The sequence below is a fragment of the Temnothorax curvispinosus genome, unplaced genomic scaffold (genome assembly GCF_003070985.1).
Source record: "Temnothorax curvispinosus isolate PA1 unplaced genomic scaffold, ASM307098v1 QBEX01012644.1, whole genome shotgun sequence".
NCBI classification, from domain to species: Eukaryota; Metazoa; Arthropoda; class Insecta; order Hymenoptera; family Formicidae; genus Temnothorax; species Temnothorax curvispinosus.
Window position 1 is genome coordinate 33,861 of NW_020222424.1, and position 22,590 is coordinate 56,450.

General features: G+C 37.1%; 3 protein-coding genes across 3 annotated transcripts; all 3 read left to right on the forward strand.

Annotated features, from left to right (window-relative positions):
* Nucleotides 1-3,242: 3,242 nt before the first annotated feature.
* On the forward strand, nucleotides 3,243-8,430 carry LOC112462655 (mannosyl-oligosaccharide glucosidase GCS1). The gene is made up of 4 exons (XM_025028548.1): nucleotides 3,243-3,890; nucleotides 4,497-4,698; nucleotides 5,000-5,190; nucleotides 5,263-8,430. The coding sequence occupies exons 2-4, from the start codon at nucleotides 4,516-4,518 to the stop codon at nucleotides 7,319-7,321; spliced, it is 2,433 nt and encodes an 810-aa protein (XP_024884316.1). The 5' UTR covers nucleotides 3,243-3,890; nucleotides 4,497-4,515; the 3' UTR covers nucleotides 7,322-8,430.
* A 650-nt stretch (nucleotides 8,431-9,080) lies between these two features.
* On the forward strand, nucleotides 9,081-12,958 carry LOC112462651 (actin-related protein 1). Its single transcript, XM_025028542.1, has 7 exons — nucleotides 9,081-9,266; nucleotides 9,598-9,662; nucleotides 10,137-10,463; nucleotides 10,610-10,919; nucleotides 11,029-11,202; nucleotides 11,336-11,398; nucleotides 11,503-12,958. Exons 1-7 carry the CDS (start codon nucleotides 9,219-9,221, stop codon nucleotides 11,644-11,646), a joined length of 1,131 nt encoding a protein of 376 aa, XP_024884310.1. The 5' UTR covers nucleotides 9,081-9,218; the 3' UTR covers nucleotides 11,647-12,958.
* A 1,229-nt stretch (nucleotides 12,959-14,187) lies between these two features.
* Nucleotides 14,188-22,367, forward strand: LOC112462648 (UPF0472 protein C16orf72 homolog). Its single transcript, XM_025028536.1, has 5 exons — nucleotides 14,188-15,174; nucleotides 15,483-15,554; nucleotides 17,372-17,546; nucleotides 17,682-17,821; nucleotides 18,071-22,367. Exons 1-5 carry the CDS (start codon nucleotides 14,982-14,984, stop codon nucleotides 18,214-18,216), a joined length of 726 nt encoding a protein of 241 aa, XP_024884304.1. The 5' UTR covers nucleotides 14,188-14,981; the 3' UTR covers nucleotides 18,217-22,367.
* The last annotated feature ends 223 nt before the right edge of the window (nucleotides 22,368-22,590 follow it).

Consider the following 22,590-nt stretch of genomic DNA (forward strand, 5'->3'; position numbering starts at 1 on the left):
TATTTATACATACGAAAAAGTATGTTTATATGTATATAGATGCCTGCGTGCATAGGTATGTATACAGATATATTCATACTTGTGTAATTCGTTGCGTATAAAGAATAGTTTATTTGAAGTTTCATGCGATTTAGAAAATGGTATATTGAAGTTGTATTTATAAATATTTAATAGAGATAAAGGAGAAGTAAACCGATAGGGGGGAGATTATTAGTGTTGTTAAAATTTTATCGAGCATATATAATTTATAATACCTGTTGCACTTTCTTTAAATAGAAATATTAATTATTTATATTATATATTGTTGACGTTTGGATTTTGTAGTTGTACATTTTATGTCGAATGTTCAAAGCGAAAAATTATTAGTCGGTAAATCATCTGGTAAACTGACAACAGCGCAAAATGACTATAAATCACCGAAGTTTTCAAAGTGTATTATTATTATGAGCGAAAGAAGCAATGATACACGGAGATTAGCATTTAATTAAACGCTTAGTTGATGGCTTATTAGATCGACAGAGTGCTAATTAAGATTTTGTGAAGCTCCTAATAATAATTATCATTATTCAATACATTATATCCTACTAATAATTAGAGATTCATATTTTTCAATTAATTATATAGTCACTACGTCCCTCATATAAAGAACCGATCTTTTAGTACGTATATAAATATACTTTTCCTTTCCAAAATTTATGATATTATAATTTACAGGGTGTTCTAGATCCCTACACCTTTTCATCCATAGATTATTTGGTCTTTTCTAGAGAATCGGTTCCAAAATAATCAAAGAAAAATGTAAAATGTAGCTTGATAGATTTGGAACCGTACCCATATGGCAATACTTATACTTTTAGACAAGAATATATATACAAGTTATATATACTGCTATTGTATTGCGCACTTTTCGACCATTCGTTATAAGTTATATGTTTCTTTAATTATTTATTTATCTCGAGGAAGAATATTATATGCGGAAAAAAATTTCTAACATGTAGTACAAGAACTTGCAAAATTACCGCTATAAAAGGATCGTGTATGACGCTATAATAGGAAATACATTGACGTTATAATATTATTTAATAAAGAGGAATATATGTTGTGTGTATATATACACATATATACATAATATACATGTATGAACGATCTTTATACCATGATATCTCGATGTATTCAGGCTATTATCGAAAAATCACGCCATCTCAACTATATCGATAATCCACCACCTATGAGTTTGCATCTTTATATTTAAGATTTACCTTTCACTTTACACCAGCAAGCAATAAGTATGACGTAACGCGTATGATTCTGCGGGATTATCTTTCATTCTATGCTCAAGCAAGGAAACATTGGATTTTCTCGAAGAGCAATAGACAAATCAGCCTATATACGTATTTATATACATGTATATATACATATATGCATATATGTGTGTAATAATAGGAAAACATTCTAGGACGTACGAGGCCACTGACGTACGATGATCCTATAACTCGTACTCGTGACATTCCTATGTAAATAAAGAAGTCTCTGTCTTATTTGACTCATCTCCATTTTCCAGCTGGGTTTCGTGCAATAAAGGGCCAGCTTACTTATTACACATCGTTAAACGCCTTTCACGCAACAACGACGATCTTGCGGACCTAATTTTTCCATTTTCCAATTTCTCTCTCTCCCTGAGTTTCGCGTCCGTCACAGAATCGGTCCGGCTCCGACTGCAGTTTCATTGTCTTTTTATATATAATATAATACGAAAATATATAAAATGATATTCTAACACAAACAGACAGCGAATGCGTCGACTTGAGAAAACACCTAACGTTCGCATGAGAACAAATGTGTATTTATATAAGGGGAAAAATAAAAAAGAATATATATTATATATATACATATATAAATATATGCAACCGAGTCGCTGTATTAAAGTTTAAAGTGTCGGTGTGTAATTGTGAGCGAGCAGTTAAGGCTTATATCGAATATAAATATACGATATGATAAGAACGCGAGGCAAAAAACGAGATAACTCGAGAAACGCAAAACGTGTTCTCCGAGGAGTATTTGGTTCTTTTTTTAACGACATCCAGGACGCGCCGGAGAAGTCCGCGACTCTGCTGGCATTGTACATACATAAACTTTTGCTTCAACGGCCCATCTTCAAGACACGTGGGAAGCAAAGAGTGGGGCCTCGCGGGAGCGCGTGGAGCTGAGCATCACGAAGATGTTCCTTCGATGGGACGTTCGTCGCTCGTAAAAGCCAGCATTCCGAGTACCTAGACAGAAGCGAAAACAGGCGATACGATCGAGAGGAAGAAGATTGTACAGGATCGATCCGAGTCGTCCGAGTGTAAACGAAATGGAGACGACCGCGGGGTCGTCTCGACCTCTTCATATCGTTTCCTCTTGGAAGCTGTTTCCGCCTGACTTTCCTCCGGCGATTTAAAGAACGACACGCTGAATATTAATCAAATAATTAGCGAACAATGTAAATGGCGTAAATGTACGCGCTCTTCCCTAAATATGTGATTACCGTGTAATAGTCAACGCTTTATTTGTAATATACGCAACTATTGGATAAATAAATTAAAAATTGTTAAGCGACGCCACTTTGTTGACTTTAAAGGACGATCGTGCATGAAAATATAAAGAGATTTCTTTTAAAAGAAGTAGATTATTTCCTGCTACGTTTTGAGCTATTTAAAATTATTTTGCGACATATCTAAATGTCTAGAAAATGAGGAGAATTTATTTTAAATCTTTATATGATTTGTCACCTATATAGCACCCTCTACTTTTGTATTCTTGGCTTGAGATTGACAAAGAAAAAGAAGATAAATCGTTGCAAAATTGAAACTTTTGATAACTTCGACTTTTGAGTATATTTCTTGGGAAGTACTGAATTTTATAATCCTTTTTTCAATCTCTTCTTAAAAAAAAAAAAGAAAAATATCTGAACATATTGACTCAGTGATAAGAAAAAGCATAAAGGTAGGGTTTGTTGCTCCATGATTTCTGCGACTGTACCTCCCCCTTAAATTGAAAAACTTGCCAACATCTCGGAGCGTTATCACGAGCTTCAATAATCTTATCATGAGTCTAATCTTTCGAACATTTCAGGCGAGAAAGGACGACAAGCTTTCGCGTTTTCCGTCGGATTGACGCCGTAGACGTAGATAAATTAATTATGTACTTTCAATATGAAGTTTTGGAAAATAATTCTGGCGATGCGTCGTCGACGTCTCAGCTGATCTGCTGTTATCGCGAACTCTAATAATCTTATCCCGAGTCTAATTCTTTGAATATTTCGGCGAGAACGGGTGAGATGAAGCTTTCGCGCGTTCCGTCGGACTGACGCCGTAGACGTAGATAAATTAATTATGGACGATTTCACACAATACGGAGTTTTGGAAAATAATCTTTGATAATCTTGGCGATGCCTTGCGTCTCATTTCGCCAATTCGACAATACGATATCAATATAACGGGACTGTGAAATCACAACGCGGATCATCCACGTTGCCGAATGACTGCGACGCGTGCACCGCTCAGACACTCGTCGTTTTCTTATCGTGAGGTTCTCACGAGGCTTTGCGAACGGTGTGGCGACGGGAGATAACCTAAGCCGGCATATTGCCATATGTCGGAGGGAACACGGTGATCTCGACGAATTTTAGACGCCGCAAGAGAGAAAGAGAGAGGAAGAGAAATCCACGTGCTGTATTTCGCTGGGTTCGTTCCCGGCCGTCGGCAGCCTGAACCTCGATTCCACGATCGATGAACCTTTCATGTCCATCTTTTGCTTCAAGAATTTTGTTGACATTCAGCTCGGTGACGCTTTCCGTTGATCTTCTCCTTACCGTGTCGTAATTGTATATGACGATACGAAACGTTAACGTGAGTAACATTTGCGAATAGTACAAGTTAATTGAACATTGCCGTCGCTTGCCGTCGCTTGACGTAACCGACGTAGAATGATAAGGGTTAGGAGACTTAAATAATGGTTCTACCGGCGGAACAGCGGTTCTCGAAGAAACAGTAAAGTAATTGACGAATAAATAAAGGAAGGTCAAATTTCTTAAATCGTGGCTTTCGATAAAAGTGGCTTCGAAATCGTAGAATGAGAAAGCAGTGGATGCATTTGTTTATTTCAATAAATAATTTTTTAGAACTTCCTATATAAATTTGATAATTTTTTAGAAAATTTATAATTTTTTTTTTAATTGGGACACTTCAGAAATGTTGAGAAAGTCTACATCTTTTCTACAATTCTTTATACACTAAATTCAGAAATATTCTAAGATTTTGCTCACACGTTTTATAATTTCTAAAGAAAGCTTATAAAATCTGAAGAAGCTTTAACATGTACATTTGGTGGATATAACTCCTTAACTATCGTTAAGAATTACAGAATTCCGCCTCTAGAATCTTTGTGCTAAATTATTCCATGTATATTATTGTATTTACTTGCCAAGTATTATCATCGTGACTTCTTTGTTTCAGGATACTTAAGAATTTTAGAATGGCGAAAGGCAAAACGCAAGAGAAGGCCACGAAGATAAGAGCCAAGACGTCTAAGTCGAATAAAAGTTTAAAAATGCCGATAAATTTTATAATCGTCACTGCGAGTATGGCCGTTGCCATTTGGTTTGGATACAAGGGATACCTCGAAACGAGAGTTAATACTCCATGTGATGTGAACAAGGCATGTGATCCATTGAATAATTTTACGTACTCTCAAGATCTTGTTATAAATATAAATTATTACGAGTATGCGATAAAAGCTGTAAAATATCGAGCATAGCGTTACAGAATAGTGTCTCCAAAACTATAAGAGATACACATCTGATTGTTATAGTATTTTGTTCAATATAAGGAAGTTGAGGTTTAATTGGTGCAACTTTGGAGATATTAGATATGCAATATGTTTTTATATACTCTCTGTGTGTAAACTATCAAATACCTGCAGATTTGTAATCCGGACAATTCGAATGTTTTAAAATTAGCTAGTTACTGCATCTGGATTGGACGACCCGGATAGATATTGGGGTACCTACCGTTCCGGGGTGTATTTCGGCTTAAAAACAAGAGATCCGCATTCCTTGGTGACTGGTTTGATGTGGTATATTCCACGTTACCTACGCCACGATGGAAGTGGATTTAGACATTGGTGCGAGCAAGGCGATGAGTTAGACAGGTACGTAATCGGAATATTCTTCGGTCAGAAATAATTTTTTACCGATGCAACTAATTGAAATTTAAATGTTAGATATGCCTGGTTGGAGCACGACGGACGAACATTTGGCGTTCAGGAAATAGTAGACGGTTCTGTAGTTATAAGTACAACATTCGTCAAAAGACCTGGTGGATATCACGGTGGTGACTGGACCGCGAGAATTGCGGTGTCGCCGAAAAAAGAACGGGTTGGAGAAGAAATGTCGCTGTTATTTTATACCGCTATTGAGGAAGGCACGAAAGGTTGGATAAAGGCTAATTTAGGGGATTACAATCGTTTGACGGGAATAGAAGGAAATACGCAGGGATTGGGATCTTTCGTTATAAACGTAAATTTAATAAATGGCACTGTGGAAGCGCATTCCTTCCTAGCGACAGTCGCTCCTGGTCTACACGTACTGAAAGAAACGGTACTGCAAAATCTCCGCGTCGCAACTCAGAAGGGATCCATGGAGAAACACGTAGTTTTAGCTGGCGAACAATTGCCTTTGCTGCCTGAAGGCAAGAAGAAGGATCCAAATTTCATCGCTACTCAAGTGACGGGAAAAATCCCCTTTGAGATCGAAGTTAGTTATGAATCTGGCAGTTTTAGTAATAGGATAGAGAAATTAACGGGCAACGTTTATGATGAGGCTCTTAAGGAACACAGAGAACTGTTTTCGAAGAAATTTGAAACTATTTTCAAACTCAAGTCCAAGGGATATACGGACGATGAAGTAGCGTTTGCGAAGATGGCATTTTCGAATCTTATAGGCTCGGTAGGTTACTTTTATGGGACTTCGCAAGTGCAAAGTACGTATACCAAGGGACCTGTGCCTTATTGGAAAGCACCTTTGTATACTGCCGTACCAAGCCGAAGCTTTTTCCCGCGAGGTTTCCTGTGGGACGAAGGTTTTCACGGTTTACTTATCTCGGCCTGGGACACAGAAATAGAATTAGATATCATAAGCCATTGGTTTGATCTGATGAACGTCGAGGGCTGGATACCAAGGGAGATGATCCTGGGCCAGGAAGCTCTGGCCAAGGTACCCGAAGAGTTCGTGACTCAGATCAATACGAATGCGAATCCGCCTACATTTTTCTTAACGCTGGACTTTATGCTCCAGCATAAAGAGCAGAACTTGCTGAAACATTTCCGGTTACTCAACAACCTGTATAAACGATTGCAGGTATGGTTCTCGTGGTTTAACGTCACGCAAGTCGGCGAGCTGCCCAGTACGTACAGATGGCGAGGCAGAGACGAGAAGACTACCAGAGAGTTGAATCCCAAAACGCTCACATCTGGCTTGGACGATTATCCCAGAGCTTCTCATCCAAGTGTGTCCGAACGTCACGTTGATTTGCGTTGCTGGATTGCCTTTGCCGCTCGCGTTATGGCTCAACTCGCCGAAACGTTGAGTTACCCTGCCACAAGGTACCAAGAAACATTCCAGTATCTGTCTAATAATAACTTGTTGAACAAACTACATTGGTCATCGAATGCGCAAGCATATTCTGATTACGGTTTGCACACCGACAAGGTGGTTCTGCGGAAACTCGCGTCGCCGCCACCTCGTGCAAATAAACAACAATCTAATGTACAACCGCCGGAAATGACACGCATCGTACTGGAAAATCCGTCTTTGAAGTTCGTCGACACAACCTTTGGATACGTATCGTTGTTCCCTTTCATTCTACAGATTGTCGAGCCCGATTCGCCACAACTGGGGAAGATACTGCAGGATCTACGGGATCCTGATTTATTGTGGACAAAGTATGGACTGCGATCGCTCGCGAAAACATCGCCTTTATACATGAAATACAATACGGAACACGACGCGCCTTACTGGCGCGGTCCAATCTGGATAAATCTGAATTACTTGACAGTGCGGGCCGCGTATCATTATTCTAACGTAACGGGACCGTATCGGGAAAGCGCGAGAAGGATATACCAAGAATTGCGAAAGAATTTGATACAGAATCTTATTATGCAATATAGGAAGACCGGATATTTGTGGGAGCATTACGACAGCACGGAAGGAAAGGGCAAAGGGAGCCACCCTTTCACCGGCTGGACTTCCTTAGTTGTACTACTTATGGCAGAAATATATTAAATGTCGTGCTAATGTGTATATATCGAATATGATCATTCTGAACTATTTCACCGAAAGTGGAATCAAAAGACACTGAAGTGTTCATTCAGATTCGAGTTATCACGTGGATCTGTTGATAGCACTTTGCGTTTAGACTAGACAGAAGAACGACAATTGTATAATTGTATTATTTTGTTGTATCACTATTACGTTATGTGTGTATATTATGTTTTTATCTTTTATACAATGTTATATCATTGGTGAATCATTGTGTTGTCGGAAAGAAAAGCATTTGTAAACATGTCAAGCTATAGTTGTATGATATACTCGCACGTACAATTTACATTAATTGGGAGAGATAATAATATTCTTTGATATCTTGATGGCCTGATATTCTTGATAATAAATCTAAATCTAAATTCTAGATTGAAGATAGTTGCATCTCTTCTAACAAAAGCGTTACTTATAATGTTTCTACAAGTACTATAAGTATATAATACTCCATTAAATCACGATGCCGAAAAATATGTATGACAGTCATTGAAATCATTCATTATATAACATTTTAATTTTAATAAACCCCATGTGCGAGTTTACAAATTATAATATAGAGTTCATAATGTTAACAAAATAAGGATCAAGTGTGTGAAAACAAGTAATACTTTATCTAAAATATATCTTCAGTAAGAATATAGAATATTCTATTAAATCACGATACTGTGCTGAAAAATATGTATGACGGTCGTATAAAAATTATAGATATATTTTAAGTAAAGCAATATTCTTGTTTTTACACAGTTCAGTGGTTTTTTATTTTGTTAATATTATGAACTCTATATTATATTATAATTTGTAAATTCACACAATGTGGTAATAATACTGTGCAATTGTCTTGAAGGAAGAAGCTAGATTTCAAATCTTGGCTGTGATTCACTGAAAACTTGTATATCCCTAATCTTAAGCTCTTTTGGGAAAAGCGCTGTGTTTTATCATTGTAGCACACTTCGAAATACACTTATTTATATGGTTGTACAAAAAGGAGCTTTTGCTAATCTAGCCGTTTTCTAAAAATGGTTTTCGAAACGGAAGTTCAGGCTGCGTATAGCGTAATAAAATGTTATTTACACATTGAGGCGAAAAATGAATATACCTTTTCTTTTGCGCTTATGTAGAATTTTAATTTTGTTTCTAGAACATATATAGTTTCACATTTATCGCGGAGTAAGTATACAATCTCGAGTTTTCTTTTTAAAGGTACGTAACAGTTCTAAACGATGTGACGCACATATTTTTGTATAAAGATCCAGCTTTTGTATAAATTGAGCTATTTTTCTTTTTAATGCTGTTTTTATATCTAAACGCTCAGAATGCATACAGATAATCAGGAAACCTTGCCATCTATATATAACAGTATGTAGATATATATTACAATAAATACATTATACATATATGTCAACTTTTTGTAGGCTGCAAATTAAATATTTTGACAAATTGAAATATAAAAATAAAAAGTTAATGCTCTACAATTATATATTATTTTTACAGCATTCCAAATAGTTTTTACTAATTTTGAACTGAAACTCATAAATAGTGAAGCAAATTGTGAAAGAAGGGAGCATTTAATAGGGTATATCCTCTTTTTCTTTTCACATTAGAGAGAAAAAGAGGAAAGATGAAAACTGCGAGAATTTCAGCTAAAAAGAATAGGCCTATTGCTTTGCAAGCTTTGCAAAAGGGTTGGCACTCCTGCTCGCGACGCACCTCGAGAAACGATTCTCGAATCGCAGGGTCGCTCGATCGCTGATGACTCCTTTCAGACGCCTCGCTCGAAGGATAGGACGATAGGTGTGTGCCCGTGGGGTTACGGTCGTGGGTCCTCGATCGAAACAACGTCGCGTGGACATTCCGATTCCGTATTATGGAGCCGTACGACGTGATCGTCAATCAGCCGGTGGTTATCGACAACGTAAGTGCTCGCCCGCTGTTCAGTTTCTTTCGCGATGTGTCAAACTTCAATGTCGGTCGTCAACGTCAACGGCGAGGAATTGTCGCTCAAAAGGACACGACGTTGAATGCTTTATGCTTCTCCTCGCGTTCGCATTACTATTTTATTTACCGTTATTGATTTGTATTCGTATCTTGATTTCCGACCGCAAACGGGAATTATTATTGGACTTCATCGACAGTCCAGTCGAGATGGATGATGATGATAATGTCGATACGATGACGCTATGCGAATCTTTTCCCAATTTAGGATCGATAACGTTGTCATTACAATCTGGTCTTGTTCTGTTCAGGGATCCGGCGTGATCAAGGCAGGGTTCGCGGGCGATCAGATACCAAAATGCAGATTTCCGAATTAGTAAGTAGCAGGGAGAGCGCTATTGACATTCGTGACAGTGTCTCCTGTTTTTGAAGCTTACTGTTAGATGGCTAGTTATTCTAATGACATATATCGAGAATGTCTAGATCAAGCTTTGATTTCATTATTTGCTGATTAATTCTCAACTGGAAGAATCGCTTGCCACAAAACTTGGAGGTGTATTTGTCGTTTTTGGTAAAAATTTTCTATTTTAAACAAAATTGATAACTCTATCTGTGTTAACAAAGTTAGAGACATTATTTAATAAGTTAATTATATTATTTTTTTAATGAGACTTTCTGACAGACTGAGAATGTTATTACAACTTCTGAAAACTAATTAATTGAAATGTTAAAAATCAATATGACGTTAAAAAATATGATATATGACGAATTTTAAAATAAATTAGAATTTTTACATTAGCAGCATTATTGATTGATAAAAAAGGAATTAATGCATGTTTCCTGTCTTTAGCATTGGGAGGCCAAAACATGTACGTGTTATGGCTGGTGCTTTGGAAGGAGATCTGTTCGTGGGTCCAATAGCGGAGGAGCATCGTGGCCTTTTATCTCTTCGGTATCCAATGGAACATGGGGTGGTCACAGATTGGAACGACATGGAGCGCATCTGGTCTTACGTTTATAGTAAAGATCAGTTAGCTACGTTCAGTGAGGAGCATCCGGTGTTGCTTACAGAAGCACCTTTAAACCCCAGGAAGAATCGTGAGAAGGCAGCCGAAATATTTTTCGAAACGTTTAATGTTCCAGCTTTATTTGTTTCCATGCAAGCTGTACTTAGCTTGTAAGTAACCTTTTGCAATAATCAGTGTTAAAACGATTTGTAACTTTTTACCTTCTGAAATTAGAATCTCGAAATTATATTATTTATGGTGATTAGATGACCGTTTTGGACTGCATAACAATGATCTTTGTTATTTATTAATGCAGATATGCAACAGGCAGAACTACGGGAGTAGTTCTAGATGCTGGCGATGGTGTTACGCACGCTGTACCTATTTACGAAGGTTTTGCTATGCCTCACAGTATAATGCGAGTTGATATAGCAGGACGTGATGTTACAAGGCATCTTAGGCTACTTTTACGCAAGGAAGGTATTAATTTCAAGACCACAGCAGAATTTGAAATTGTCAGAATAATTAAAGAGCGAGCGTGCTACCTCGCTAGCAATCCTCAGAAAGAAGAAACAATAGAGACGGAGAAGTTTCAATATGTCTTACCTGACGGCAGTCACTTGGAGGTAATAAAGTAACTTGAACCCTAGTAATATGTACTAGAAAAATATTAATTGTATATAACTTCAAAATAGCAAGTTCGAACTTCTTATATGTATGTTTTATTTAATATAGATTGGTCCGGCACGATTCAGAGCTCCTGAAGTGCTGTTTAGACCAGATCTGATAGGTGAAGAATGCGAAGGCCTTCATGAAGTACTAACGTATTCCATTCAGAAGTCTGATTTGGATTTGAGAAAGGTTCTATTCCAAAATATCGTATTGTCGGGAGGATCGACATTATTCCGCGTAAGCAGACAAATCAATATATGTGTAAAATAAAGAAAGAATATAAAAAATTATATCTTTTTGTATTCTTATCTTTCTATATTATACAAAAGAATTGTTATAATGTAACAAAATTCTCATATTTACTGTTTAGGGTTTCGGTGACAGATTATTATCGGAGATTCGTAGGATGTCGCCAAAAGACATTAAAATAAGGGTAAGGAAACAGAGAATAAATGAAAATAAGATATAAATTAAATAGTGAATAAAAAAATTATAGTATATTCAGAAATAGCATTATATTTGTTTCTGGTTTAACAGATATCTGCGCCTCAGGAACGATTATATAGTACTTGGATTGGAGGTTCCATCTTGGCTTCTTTAGACACCTTCAAAAAGATGTGGGTGAGCAAAAGAGAATTTGAGGAAGATGGTATACGGGCTATTCACCGTAAAACATTTTGAATTTAATTTAGAGAAGCTTTCGAAAATGTTATATATCGAATAATTTTATTATAATACGAAATGATGGCACACACACTCGGCACGATACAAAATAATATGTCGCAGCAAGCATAATTTATAATTGTTTTGGATAGTAACTCGTATAATTTCTATCATTATTTCAAGGAGTCATTACTTAGGTATTTCTAATTATATTTTTAAGGCCCGCGATATAGTGCAAAAACCGTTTCGATTTATTTTTGCTTTAATCGATTAATGTGACTTTATTTTGATAGATATATACATGGTTGTGTTAATATACAATTAATATACATGAATAATTTTGCAAAGACTGTATAACACGTAAAAGTGAAAGGAAAGCTAGCACATCTCGAGATCCCTTAAAAATGTAAATAACGACTTTTCGAATCAAATGAATCATGGTCAAACGTAAAATTCTAAATTGGTTTTAGAACTTATTTATTTATATTTATATATTTATGCTGTGCGCTCTGTTCTGTTATGTGTATTACGGCAGTGTACATGATTTTTTATTTACTAAGAGAAAGTGCTCTATTTCGTCTTCAATATAGCGAAACGAGGTATTCTGTAATTTCTATGTGCAGTAACATTTATGCAAAATATTTGTAAATATGTATGCTTTCGTAAAAATAAATCTTTATAGTCTTTACACCTACAAACACAACACACATAAGTGCATGTGATTAAAATATGAATTTCTACAATTGTAACGTCGAGATTTGTAGCTTTACATTAAACAATTGATTCCAACATACTTTGTATCACGCATAAACTATTAATTTTTAAATGTATATTAAATGCTGAAGGAGAACGCAATCTTTGTTACTTTTTATTTATGTATTAGTATGTTTTAGCTGTGATAAGAATAGGGATTATCGGAAAGTTTATTGACGTTCTTATCGCTGCGTAAAAAGAAAGATCGAGTTTTGAAAATAACAAGCAATAACTTGATTGGAACGGATTCAGTCATCAAATAATATCTGTTAGAATTGTATATTATATATATGCCTGCACTGTTCGGAGAGAAACGAATATCGAGAATATTCAGAAACTTGTTGACAATTATTTAATGTCGCACACGCAATGGAAAAAAAAATACTCGAAATACGAGATGCTGCACAAGGCAAAAGTACTATATGTAGAAAAATTTAGAAAATGCGCCTGAATCAATATATTATTTAAAAGACAACCTGCAAAGGCATCTATATTAAAGCTAGTGTAACGAGTGTTTATACCATTTTTAATTATTTAACAAATGTGTATTTTTGTTTAAATAAACAACTGTACGAGACATGCTGGTTTTATATATCTGGAGTAATCGGAAAATACATGCGAAATACGGCATTAATTAAACGATATAGAACTCTGTTAATTTTCTGCATTTATACTATATACTATATATTATATGAATATATTTGTATATATTTTTTCTTTATTTAATAATATTTGCAAGAATGTATTCATTAGTCAACGTAATATTTAGTCATATACTTGTTAAACCTGTTCTTTTTAGCTGAACTTCTTACACGGTTTATCTTTTTTCTTTTTCTCTCCAACGTGAAAGAAAAAGAGGAAAGTTGAACTGTGCAAGAAATTCAGCTAAAAAGAACAGGCCTATGAATTGCAGAACAGCATGTTTACAGTATGTGATGCCACTGGAGCTTCCAGTGGAGGATACAGATATTGTCTTTGTGTTTAGCTTACACGTGGTACGATGGTGGTGCGGAAAAGAATATATATTTATTTTATATATATTTATCCATTTTATACATAAAATTAAGCTTTACAAGAAGATCTTCAGTCTTCAGTTATGTTGTTGTAGTATTTGTTAAACTTTCGATTTATTACTTACATCTCAAATTGAAAAAAAAAGAAGAAAAGAAAGGAGATAAAAGTTTTGTGATTGAGAAAGGAGCGTGATGCTTCGAGAGAACACAAATCGAAGAATTTAGAAGAATCTCGTGGGTTAAAATCGGAATGGAACGAAAGATTGATAATATTTTCAATCAAAGTGAGTGGATTTAATTTTTATCATAAACTTAATTTTTTTTATGAAGAATGTATTTTTATCTGAAATTGGACTCGTCACAAAACGCATTATTTGTATCGCACTTATGGGATTTTCGTCTTTATTTCAATATCATCCATCGCAATAGTCTGAAATGAAAACAAAGATAATTTCGGCATACAAGGAAAATATTAACCGAAGTTTAACTTACTTTTTATCTTTTTCTAGTTCTAAAAAAGTAAGGTATTAATCGAACAGGACAAAGAATCTTTTAAAGTTTACCGCCAAGCTGATCGCAGCTCTTGTGCGACAGCTTGGCCAATCACGTTCCGTTTCGCGTATCAAAGCCCCGATCAGGCTTGCCATTTCGCGCTCCCCTCATTTGATTCGCCGCTTCCCGACGAAATTCTAGTTATTTCTTCGCGATCCCGCAAAACGTGGATACCACTTGGCAGAGGGAGCCGTCCTCTTTCTCATCATATGGCATACGGCAGATTAATTTCCCCTGCCCGGCCGTTCACTCGCTCGACCGTCGACGTCGACGGCTCGACCAGGCTCGACTCCCTTCGCGCGGTGAGCTGTCTATCTGGACCGGACGGACCGACCTCTCGTGCTCTCGTCTCGGTCACTCTCTCCGTTCCTCGGTGTCGAATGATCGTGCGACGACTGCGACGTACTTGCTGCTCGCTCGCGAGCATCTGACGCGAGGCGTATATCGTAATGGCCGCGACTTGATTTGCAGGCGAAGGCCTACGTGTGGCGACGCGAACAGGCGAAGAACGAGCGTGCGAAGAGAGGAGGTTTGTTGGGTGGATCGGATCGGGTGGAAAGCGAGGCCAGACGGGGGACCATCGAAATCGTCGTCGTCGGAGCTTCAACACGCGCTCGCTCACTCTCGAGACTCTGGACCTCGAGAGTGAAGGATAGTCTCGCGCGAATTGTGCGCGTGATTCAGCGCTCGCACACAGCCGTGCGTGCGTGCGTGCGTATCGCGAGAGTGAGTGGGCGAGGCGTGTTCACTCGCTCCGGTTTCCCGCACGCTCCGCCGAGGCTCGAGAAATATATCGTATCGTCGCGACGAGCTCTCGCTCGCTTGTGCGTGCGTGCGCGCGCGCGCACGTGTGTGTGTGTCCTCCGTGGTGTGCGCCGCGCGCGTGGTGTGTGCGGGAGTGAGTGCGTGCGTGAGTGCGTGAGGTTGCACTCCGGATAGCAGCCAGCAGCAGCAGCAGCATCGACAGCAGTGAGCAGCAGCGGCGGAGCGGCGGCGGCGGTGCGTCGATCGGTGGCACCGCGGATCGGCACCGCGATGAGCGACGACAGGAGCGAGGACGATCCGATCATGGACTTCTGGTACAGCAATTGGGAGCAGCAGTGCGTCGAGGCGCTCGAGTCCGAGCCCGATTACGAGAATCAGCTGCACAACGAGAAGGAGCTCTACTCGCAGCAGATGTGGACGAAATTCCAGACGACCGCGTCAGCCATCGCCCAGTTGTACAAAGGTGATCCCCCCACGTTTCCGAGACCGTAGGACTCTTCTTCGCGCCTCTCTTTTTTTCTTTTCTTTTCTCATTTTCTCCCCCCGTTCGCTACGGCGAGCCGCCTCCAAGGTCGAGCTCCCCCGTAGCGCCGCGAATTCCGTCCGTCTCGCGTAACATCCATTTTGTCGCGCCGTTACGAGAACGATAATCTCGCGCAACGTCGTTCGTGTGCGGGAGACTCGTTCTCGTGACTCCTTCCGCGCGAAATATCGATCGGATTAATTTATTAATTTAACCTCCTCCGTCTTTTTTTCTCCGTTATTTTGCAGACCGCACGCTGGGTGTATCGCTGTGGGTGCCCTTTCAGACGGCCGCTGGTACCGTCACGTCATTGTACAAAGGTGCGTGATTTCTCAAGTGTTTTATGGTGCCCCATTGTCAACAGTGACCGCTAACGTAAACGGCAGAACGGCACGGTCTTCCTTCTCTCTCGCTCCTCTTTCCCCTCCTCCCGCTCCTCCTCCTCGTCTTCGCCTCCGTCTCCTCGCCTCGTGCGCTCCGAGCTCCGAGGCGTCATCTTCTCCGTGGCTGAAATCTTTGTTCCTACCATCTATGCTCGTGCTCGTGTTTGTCCTCTATTGTGAACGCGCGTGCGATCATCATTACCGATGAAAATGGCCCCTCCTCCACGTGATGGCTGACCGCTCAGGGTCAGCTGTTTATTGGGCACTGAATGCAACGTTACAATTAACGTTGGCCGTATTGTCCTCTGTAAAGAGGCTATTAATCAAAAAGGAAGGATTTACAATTAACGTGGCACCGAGGAATTTATAGATTGACCGTGCGGTCTCTCCGCACCGCGGGACGCATAACTTTCTTAACAGGCGCAAAATCATTGGAAACGAACCAGTGGGAGAAATGAACTTGTCGAGTTTCTTTAACGACTTAATTATAAGCTACCGAATTCACGGGTACAAAGAAAAATCTATGGGGAAGAATCACCATAACGTATCTCAAACGGATCAAAAACAGAATTTGCTTGTGATTTTTTTCTTCATCATTTGATTTATAGGTTAGGTCAATTGATTAATTTGTTGGTCATGTTTTTTGATATTTTTTGACGTCACGTCTGATTCCGGATAACTGCTGATTATCTTGGCGTTTTATAACACGTATATAGGCGGCGTATATTTAATCCAGCAGAATTGCTCGTGTCACGTGTCGGTTGAGACAACACGGCTCTTTTTTTATTTAGGTTCTCTCAATCAATAGCACGACGTGCCTTAATATATCCTTGTAAAATTGAGAGAAAGTGTTGTCATGATTAATATCGGAGTACAATAATTTGCAAAATTATACTTTTTTGGTACGAGAAAGAATCTGGTATTGAGACATATGTATGATAAAAATAGTGATACACTGAAAAACTCATTAATTAATAAACATCTGGCAAGAGCGATCTATTATTCATCGTGCTGGTAAAAGGAGAACGTGCTTTTGTGCCGTTTTCACGATATATTGAATGTGTGTCGTATAAAATCTTAACAGAAGACAGAGCGAAAAGACAAATTAGGTCAATTTTAAGGCTGAAACATAGTTATTGATATTTAAATTTGATGACTAATGATTATTTTGATAATGTTCGTAATAATGTTAAATTATTCATGCTGTCATTGACGTTAGAGATAACAGTGTCGCAAAAATGTTAACTTGACGTTTGTGATAACACAAAGACGTGTTCTTTCTTTATTCCGAGCATAATAGCTTTATCATATTTCGCTTTTCGCAATCGTTATCTCTGTCTGTCATTATCACGGTTTTTCTCCTCTAAAAAATCTTCTACGTAGAAGAGTTCAATTTTTATCTATTACATATTTTTATATATTTTATTTATATTGATCTTCTATATTATTGAATATACGTGTATATAGAATAAAACATAAAGAGTAACACATAAAAGAGGTACATATATTCAATCCTTGTTTATATGATTCATTATATCACGTGCAACGACATTGTTACAAAAATAAAATGATAATGATATGCGTCTTACAAATAGAGATTATTGATTGTAGATACAAAATTTAACACGATAAAATAATTTGGATATTATTTGTATTATGGATTTTATTATGTTAAATTTTGTAACAGGCGTGTCTCTATTATATAAAATTTATATGCACTTGTCTGTAAAGTTAATCAAGAATCGTTTAAATAGATTCAGTGGACTGTATGAGGCGATGCAGCGATTTGGGGGTAGAAATGGGCAAGCAGAAACGTTGTAAAGAAATAATGAACTGGGCTAGGAAAAAAAGACGTACGATTCGCAGGGAAGATCTTCTTGCATATCTCGCTGGAAAGCCTCCACCTCCACCTCGTCCGCATCCACACAGGTTTATCTTCATTCTAGTTTATTGCGAATAAATTATTAATTTGTAAAAAAAAAAAATGAACAAATAAATTAATAAATTAGTAAATAAAATAAGTCGATTGGTTATTGACGATACAATATGTTGATAATGTTGCAGAAGTTCACCTAAACCACGTATGATGGTGTGTGGCTCCCCGTCGTCTCAAAGTCAAACACCGAGTATGGTTATCGCTCCAGCACCGACAACAGGCACTGATCCAGATCCTGAGTTACACACATTTAGGGAAGCATTGTCGGGTATGTTATTCTATCCTCTAATTTAATTTTTTTTAAATTTTATGTATATGTTCTTGTTACAGTTAGTAAGTGCTATATTATTTATTGCAGTAGCAACATCCTTACTTAGTATTAGCTAAAATATTTATATCGTTCCGATTCAAGGTTTAATCATATTTGATTGAACGTAGAATCACGCGACGAAGTATGAAAACTTTACGCGGAACGATATGCGGATGCCCATGATAAAAAAGTATTAAAATTTCCCAGGTTCTCCAGTGTCTCGACGTGGCGGAAGACAAGCCGAACTGTCGGCCTTTATTAGCAACGAATTTGCTCGGCATCACAAACGGCCTGCTTCGCATGACGTGGATATGGGATCACCCACGCACAAACGTATGCGTACTACACTGTAACGGCGCGCGACGCGTACGGTAGCTTTACTCCCTCGTTCCCTGTTAATTAATCGACCCGATTAATGACTAATAGCTCAGCTCCCCTACATAACTCCCGGTTATGTGTAATCATTTGAGGGAAATGGTAGTGGTTCACACTGCCAGGTAAACACGTTCGTATGTGTCTCCGATAGCTTTTACTGCCGATCTCGATTTCTATAACGTTCAAAATTAACTTAATCTCATAATAGCTGTGTAGAGTGCGTTCGTTTGACGCATAAATTTGAAAATACCTTTAGTGCACAATAATATATTTACGGGATATTCATTTTGCATGTATTGGCAAAATAATATTTCGTTCACGTTCAAAAGTTATTATTTCCCCTTGTATGTGATTTCATGAAAATTTGGATTTTGTGAAATCCTATGCAATATATGTGTATATATGTATATGTAATAATTACGTACTTCTTGTTTATTGATACATAAAATCACGGAAGTAAAAGCACACGAACGTGTCTTAACAACTACTGTTTCAAGTGCCCACACATAATAATCGGTCTGACACTACGTGCAAGAATTTGTATATGAGACTGTCATTTTGTCGATCTATAAATCAATTTACGAAGAATTTGTTTAGCCAGATATGTGACATTATATTCTAAATGTTAAGTCTTTGAACGTCATTACGTATATCGATATATGTATCAAAATTTATAACGACTTTATAACGATAAGGATTCGAATATTTATTAATCAATATTAGACCTGTTCGTTTTCGCTGCACTTCTATTGTCTTTTCTTTACATTACGTGCGGAAAATTTTGAAGTTTTCGAGATAAAACATCAGAATATTTTTGTCTAAAAATGTGTTGTCTTAAAATTGATAGTTAATTTATGGTCAGAATGGGACAGGGAGAAGATAATAAGATATGAGTACACACAAATATTTGTTTTCATATTAAATTGAAATTCATCAGATTGCTCATTTAAAATGTTGTTTTTATTATATCGTGATTGTTTACTCACGTTAATCCTTTGGACGTTTTTCAATCAATAAAATGGTTGTTTCATATCATGTGGATGATAGCCAGTTACGAAGAAAATAAGAAACGGTAGAAAATGATAATAATGCGATAATAATAAATTAAAAATGCTTTCTATTTCAAGTCTTATTTATCAATTATCAAAATTGATTTACCATATTCTTGTTGAAATGTCCCTGAATGTATAATAAATTTGAATCTATTATTGAGTCTTTCGTGTATAATAATATATGTAATTTTCTCGTTTAAAACATTATTTTATACATTCTTTTTTATCCTACGTCTATTGCACTTCATTGTGTGCATCATCGTAAAATAGGTTGAGATGATTATTGCCCAGATTGTTCGACTTCTACTTTGTGGTCAAATTATCTTATGTTAAAAATATTTATAGAGTCAAAATTATAAGATTATGATATCAAAGTCTCTCAAAAGGAAAAAGTACTAAAATATTTCATTTCTCAGTTACGAAAAGTGTTAGGCGAGGGCATAAAAAATATTTCTTCAAGAGATCTCATTATGAGTTTTTACCGTGGCAAACCAAACTTTTAGTATAAGAGTTTCCAGAAGTAAGATAAAGGGCAAGATAAAAGGCACACAAACATGTCTGATCTGTTATAAGAATTCAATATCTTAATATACTGAGGAAAAAAAGGCGATAGTATAAATTTAGTTTATCTTTTGTTGATGCGTAGGCTAGTAAAAGAGAATTGATGAATCATCAGGAAGATACCAAGCTTTACATCCCGAACAAGGTCTGCGTTAATATTCTACGATAAAAAATGGATTTAATATTCCACAGCTCACAGGAGCGTAATGTGTTCGCTATATAGAACTTACTTAAACGTAGACTTTGTCAGGTGTGATAATGACTGCAATATATGTATATGTGTATATGTGTGTATATAATATATATATATAGATATGTATACACATACATATGACGATGTATTTTGTAAAAAAGGCGCTTAACAATTGCGTTTAACGATTTGTGCCAGAGAGTGAGAGCCTCCTTCCCTAATGAAGGTGATGATTGTAAATGTACATTATTTCTAACTATGCCTCATACTACTTCTATCTGAATTTTCAAAGATCTTGCAGATGAATTAGTGGATCGTTATTTATCTTATCGAATCCACTGAAACTCGATTTATACATACAAAATCCACATATTTGTCTGCAAACCGTTCTTCGAAGATCATGTCAGAAGTTGACGTACATTTTTACTCGTTTCTTTGCAAGATTGTTCGAGCGTCATTCATGAGAGGGGTAAAAATTGTTATTCAGTTGTAAATATAGCGTATGCTAATAACGGTAAACAATAAACATAGATATATCGCTAATATTATCATTATACTAGTATTAACTACTATGCGATAGCTTTAACAATATTTATCAATACCGTGCGATCGGCAGTTTATAGAATTATCGAGGACTCTGCTCTCGATTTACACAGTTTCCCGGATGAGATCGGCGATGCAGGGTCCGAGAGTATCGCGCCAGTGAGAACACACTACAACCGTGGAGAATTTATTTTTCGCGAGCAAACCACTTATATGTCTACTGTACATGCGAATTAAACGATCACGGAAGAAAAGTGTTGCTTTCACGATGTAAAAAAAAAAAAAAAAGATCGATTCAGCAATTTGTACGTTCGCATCAACACGTTTCTTCCTTTTCCACTGTCGGAAGTATCTCCCGTGTAAATGTCGTTCTTTTCGTAACTATGATATAGAAGAAAGTAATACATTACTTAGGTATTATCGTATGCGAAGATGCCATACTTAGGTACACTTTATCCATAAGCGAGCGCACCAAACTTGGCGATATAACGTCGGGGCAACTCTAAACACCGATCTGTTTTCGTTTCCGTTCTATGTGTTCGTGGTATGTCTTCTGACTGCATAATCGAAAACGTCCATCCTTGATCATCATGTCTTTGAGTGAAATATCATCGAGAGTTATTCTCGAGGGTCACATTTATAACTACGATGGACATAAGATGGAAAATACTACAGAGAGTACTTACTCTCTCATTCGTATCTTCTTATTCTCTTTACTTCCGAGAGTCGCTCTCAAATGGAGAGATCAATGGCAATTGTGCGCTCCCTTTTTTTCATTAGCGAGTAAGTAGCTTGAGTACGCGGTTTCGCCGGTATAATTGGCACTTTTTCTATCTTGCATAATAGAGCCACCCGTGCGCACGGGACGACACTTGGAGGTCGGTGAAAAAATTTTCCCACACGCGAGAGGAAGCTTTCCCTTTCTCATGGGAGAACTATCTCGTCGGAAATCTGTGGGCCATTATAAGATTACATATAGATATAATGCACATCGAGAAAATATGAAATTAAAATGGTTTTGTTGATTAAGATATAACTAAGTTTAGACGATATGTTGCGTAATTTTTAATTCGTATTATAAATTATAACATATATTTAATTCAAAATTAGAACTCAATAATTTGACAATTCTTACAAATAAAGTTGGTAAAAAGAGTTATTTTTTTACTAAAGATAAAAATATCTTTAAAAAGCGAAATTGAATTAAAATATCATTTTATGTTTGAGATATTTACGATATGTTTATATAAAAATATATAAATGTATAATAATGATAGGCGATGATAGGCGCCTGACAGACGCTTCTAAAAGAAAAAAATAAATAAATAAAAATACAATACATATTTGAAAATATATCGAAATCAAGGACCGGTGTAATAGTGTATTCATAGGCTAAAAAGCGGAGGTGAAGAGAGTCAGGAGGAATCACTTGTATATTATATTGTTCACTGTTATATTGTATTTGATACGTTCGTGATACGCAGGAACGTATAAACGCGTCTGCAAGACGCGAGGCACCAAAAAATTTTTTACGAGCGTATCATCTTTCCTTTTCTCATTATCCCGATGCACATTGCTGCAAGTTGCATTGGTGCACTTTCGCGAGAACGAGTGTACCGTGACATGAGACTTGCACAAACATGACGCCTTAGTCGGGCACGACGCGTTCATGGCAAGGCGTGAAATGGTGCTGTTACTTTCTTGCGAACATAAGAAGCTTGTATATTTTTGCGCCTCTTGTTTGTAAGATAATCATTTACAAATAAATCACGAGAAAAAGAAATTTGCCGCATCTTCCTATCACTCTCTCTCTCCTATGCCTCTGCGAATAAAAACCATCATGTATATACATATACATTCTTTATTGTCACATAATTATTTTGTACATTTTGCGCTACTTTCTGAATACAATATGTACTATACACGATGTTACACAAAATTTTAACGCATAAATCCAGTAATCTATAATTATTCACAATATATAACTCATTATTATTACCAGGACT

Coding starts and splice junctions, on each gene's coding strand:
- LOC112462655 (XM_025028548.1), top strand. CDS start 4,516: ATGGCGAAAGGCAAAACGCAAGAGAAGGCCACGAAGATAAGAGCCAAG. Junction 4,699..4,999: donor CTCCATGTGATGTGAACAAG/GCATGTGATCCA, acceptor TTTTAAAATTAG/CTAGTTACTGCATCTGGATT. Junction 5,191..5,262: donor CAAGGCGATGAGTTAGACAG/GTACGTAATCGG, acceptor TTTAAATGTTAG/ATATGCCTGGTTGGAGCACG.
- LOC112462651 (XM_025028542.1), top strand. CDS start 9,219: ATGGAGCCGTACGACGTGATCGTCAATCAGCCGGTGGTTATCGACAAC. Junction 9,663..10,136: donor AAATGCAGATTTCCGAATTA/GTAAGTAGCAGG, acceptor TCCTGTCTTTAG/CATTGGGAGGCCAAAACATG. Junction 11,203..11,335: donor GAGGATCGACATTATTCCGC/GTAAGCAGACAA, acceptor TTTACTGTTTAG/GGTTTCGGTGACAGATTATT.
- LOC112462648 (XM_025028536.1), top strand. CDS start 14,982: ATGAGCGACGACAGGAGCGAGGACGATCCGATCATGGACTTCTGGTAC. Junction 15,175..15,482: donor CATCGCCCAGTTGTACAAAG/GTGATCCCCCCA, acceptor GTTATTTTGCAG/ACCGCACGCTGGGTGTATCG. Junction 17,547..17,681: donor CCTCGTCCGCATCCACACAG/GTTTATCTTCAT, acceptor ATAATGTTGCAG/AAGTTCACCTAAACCACGTA.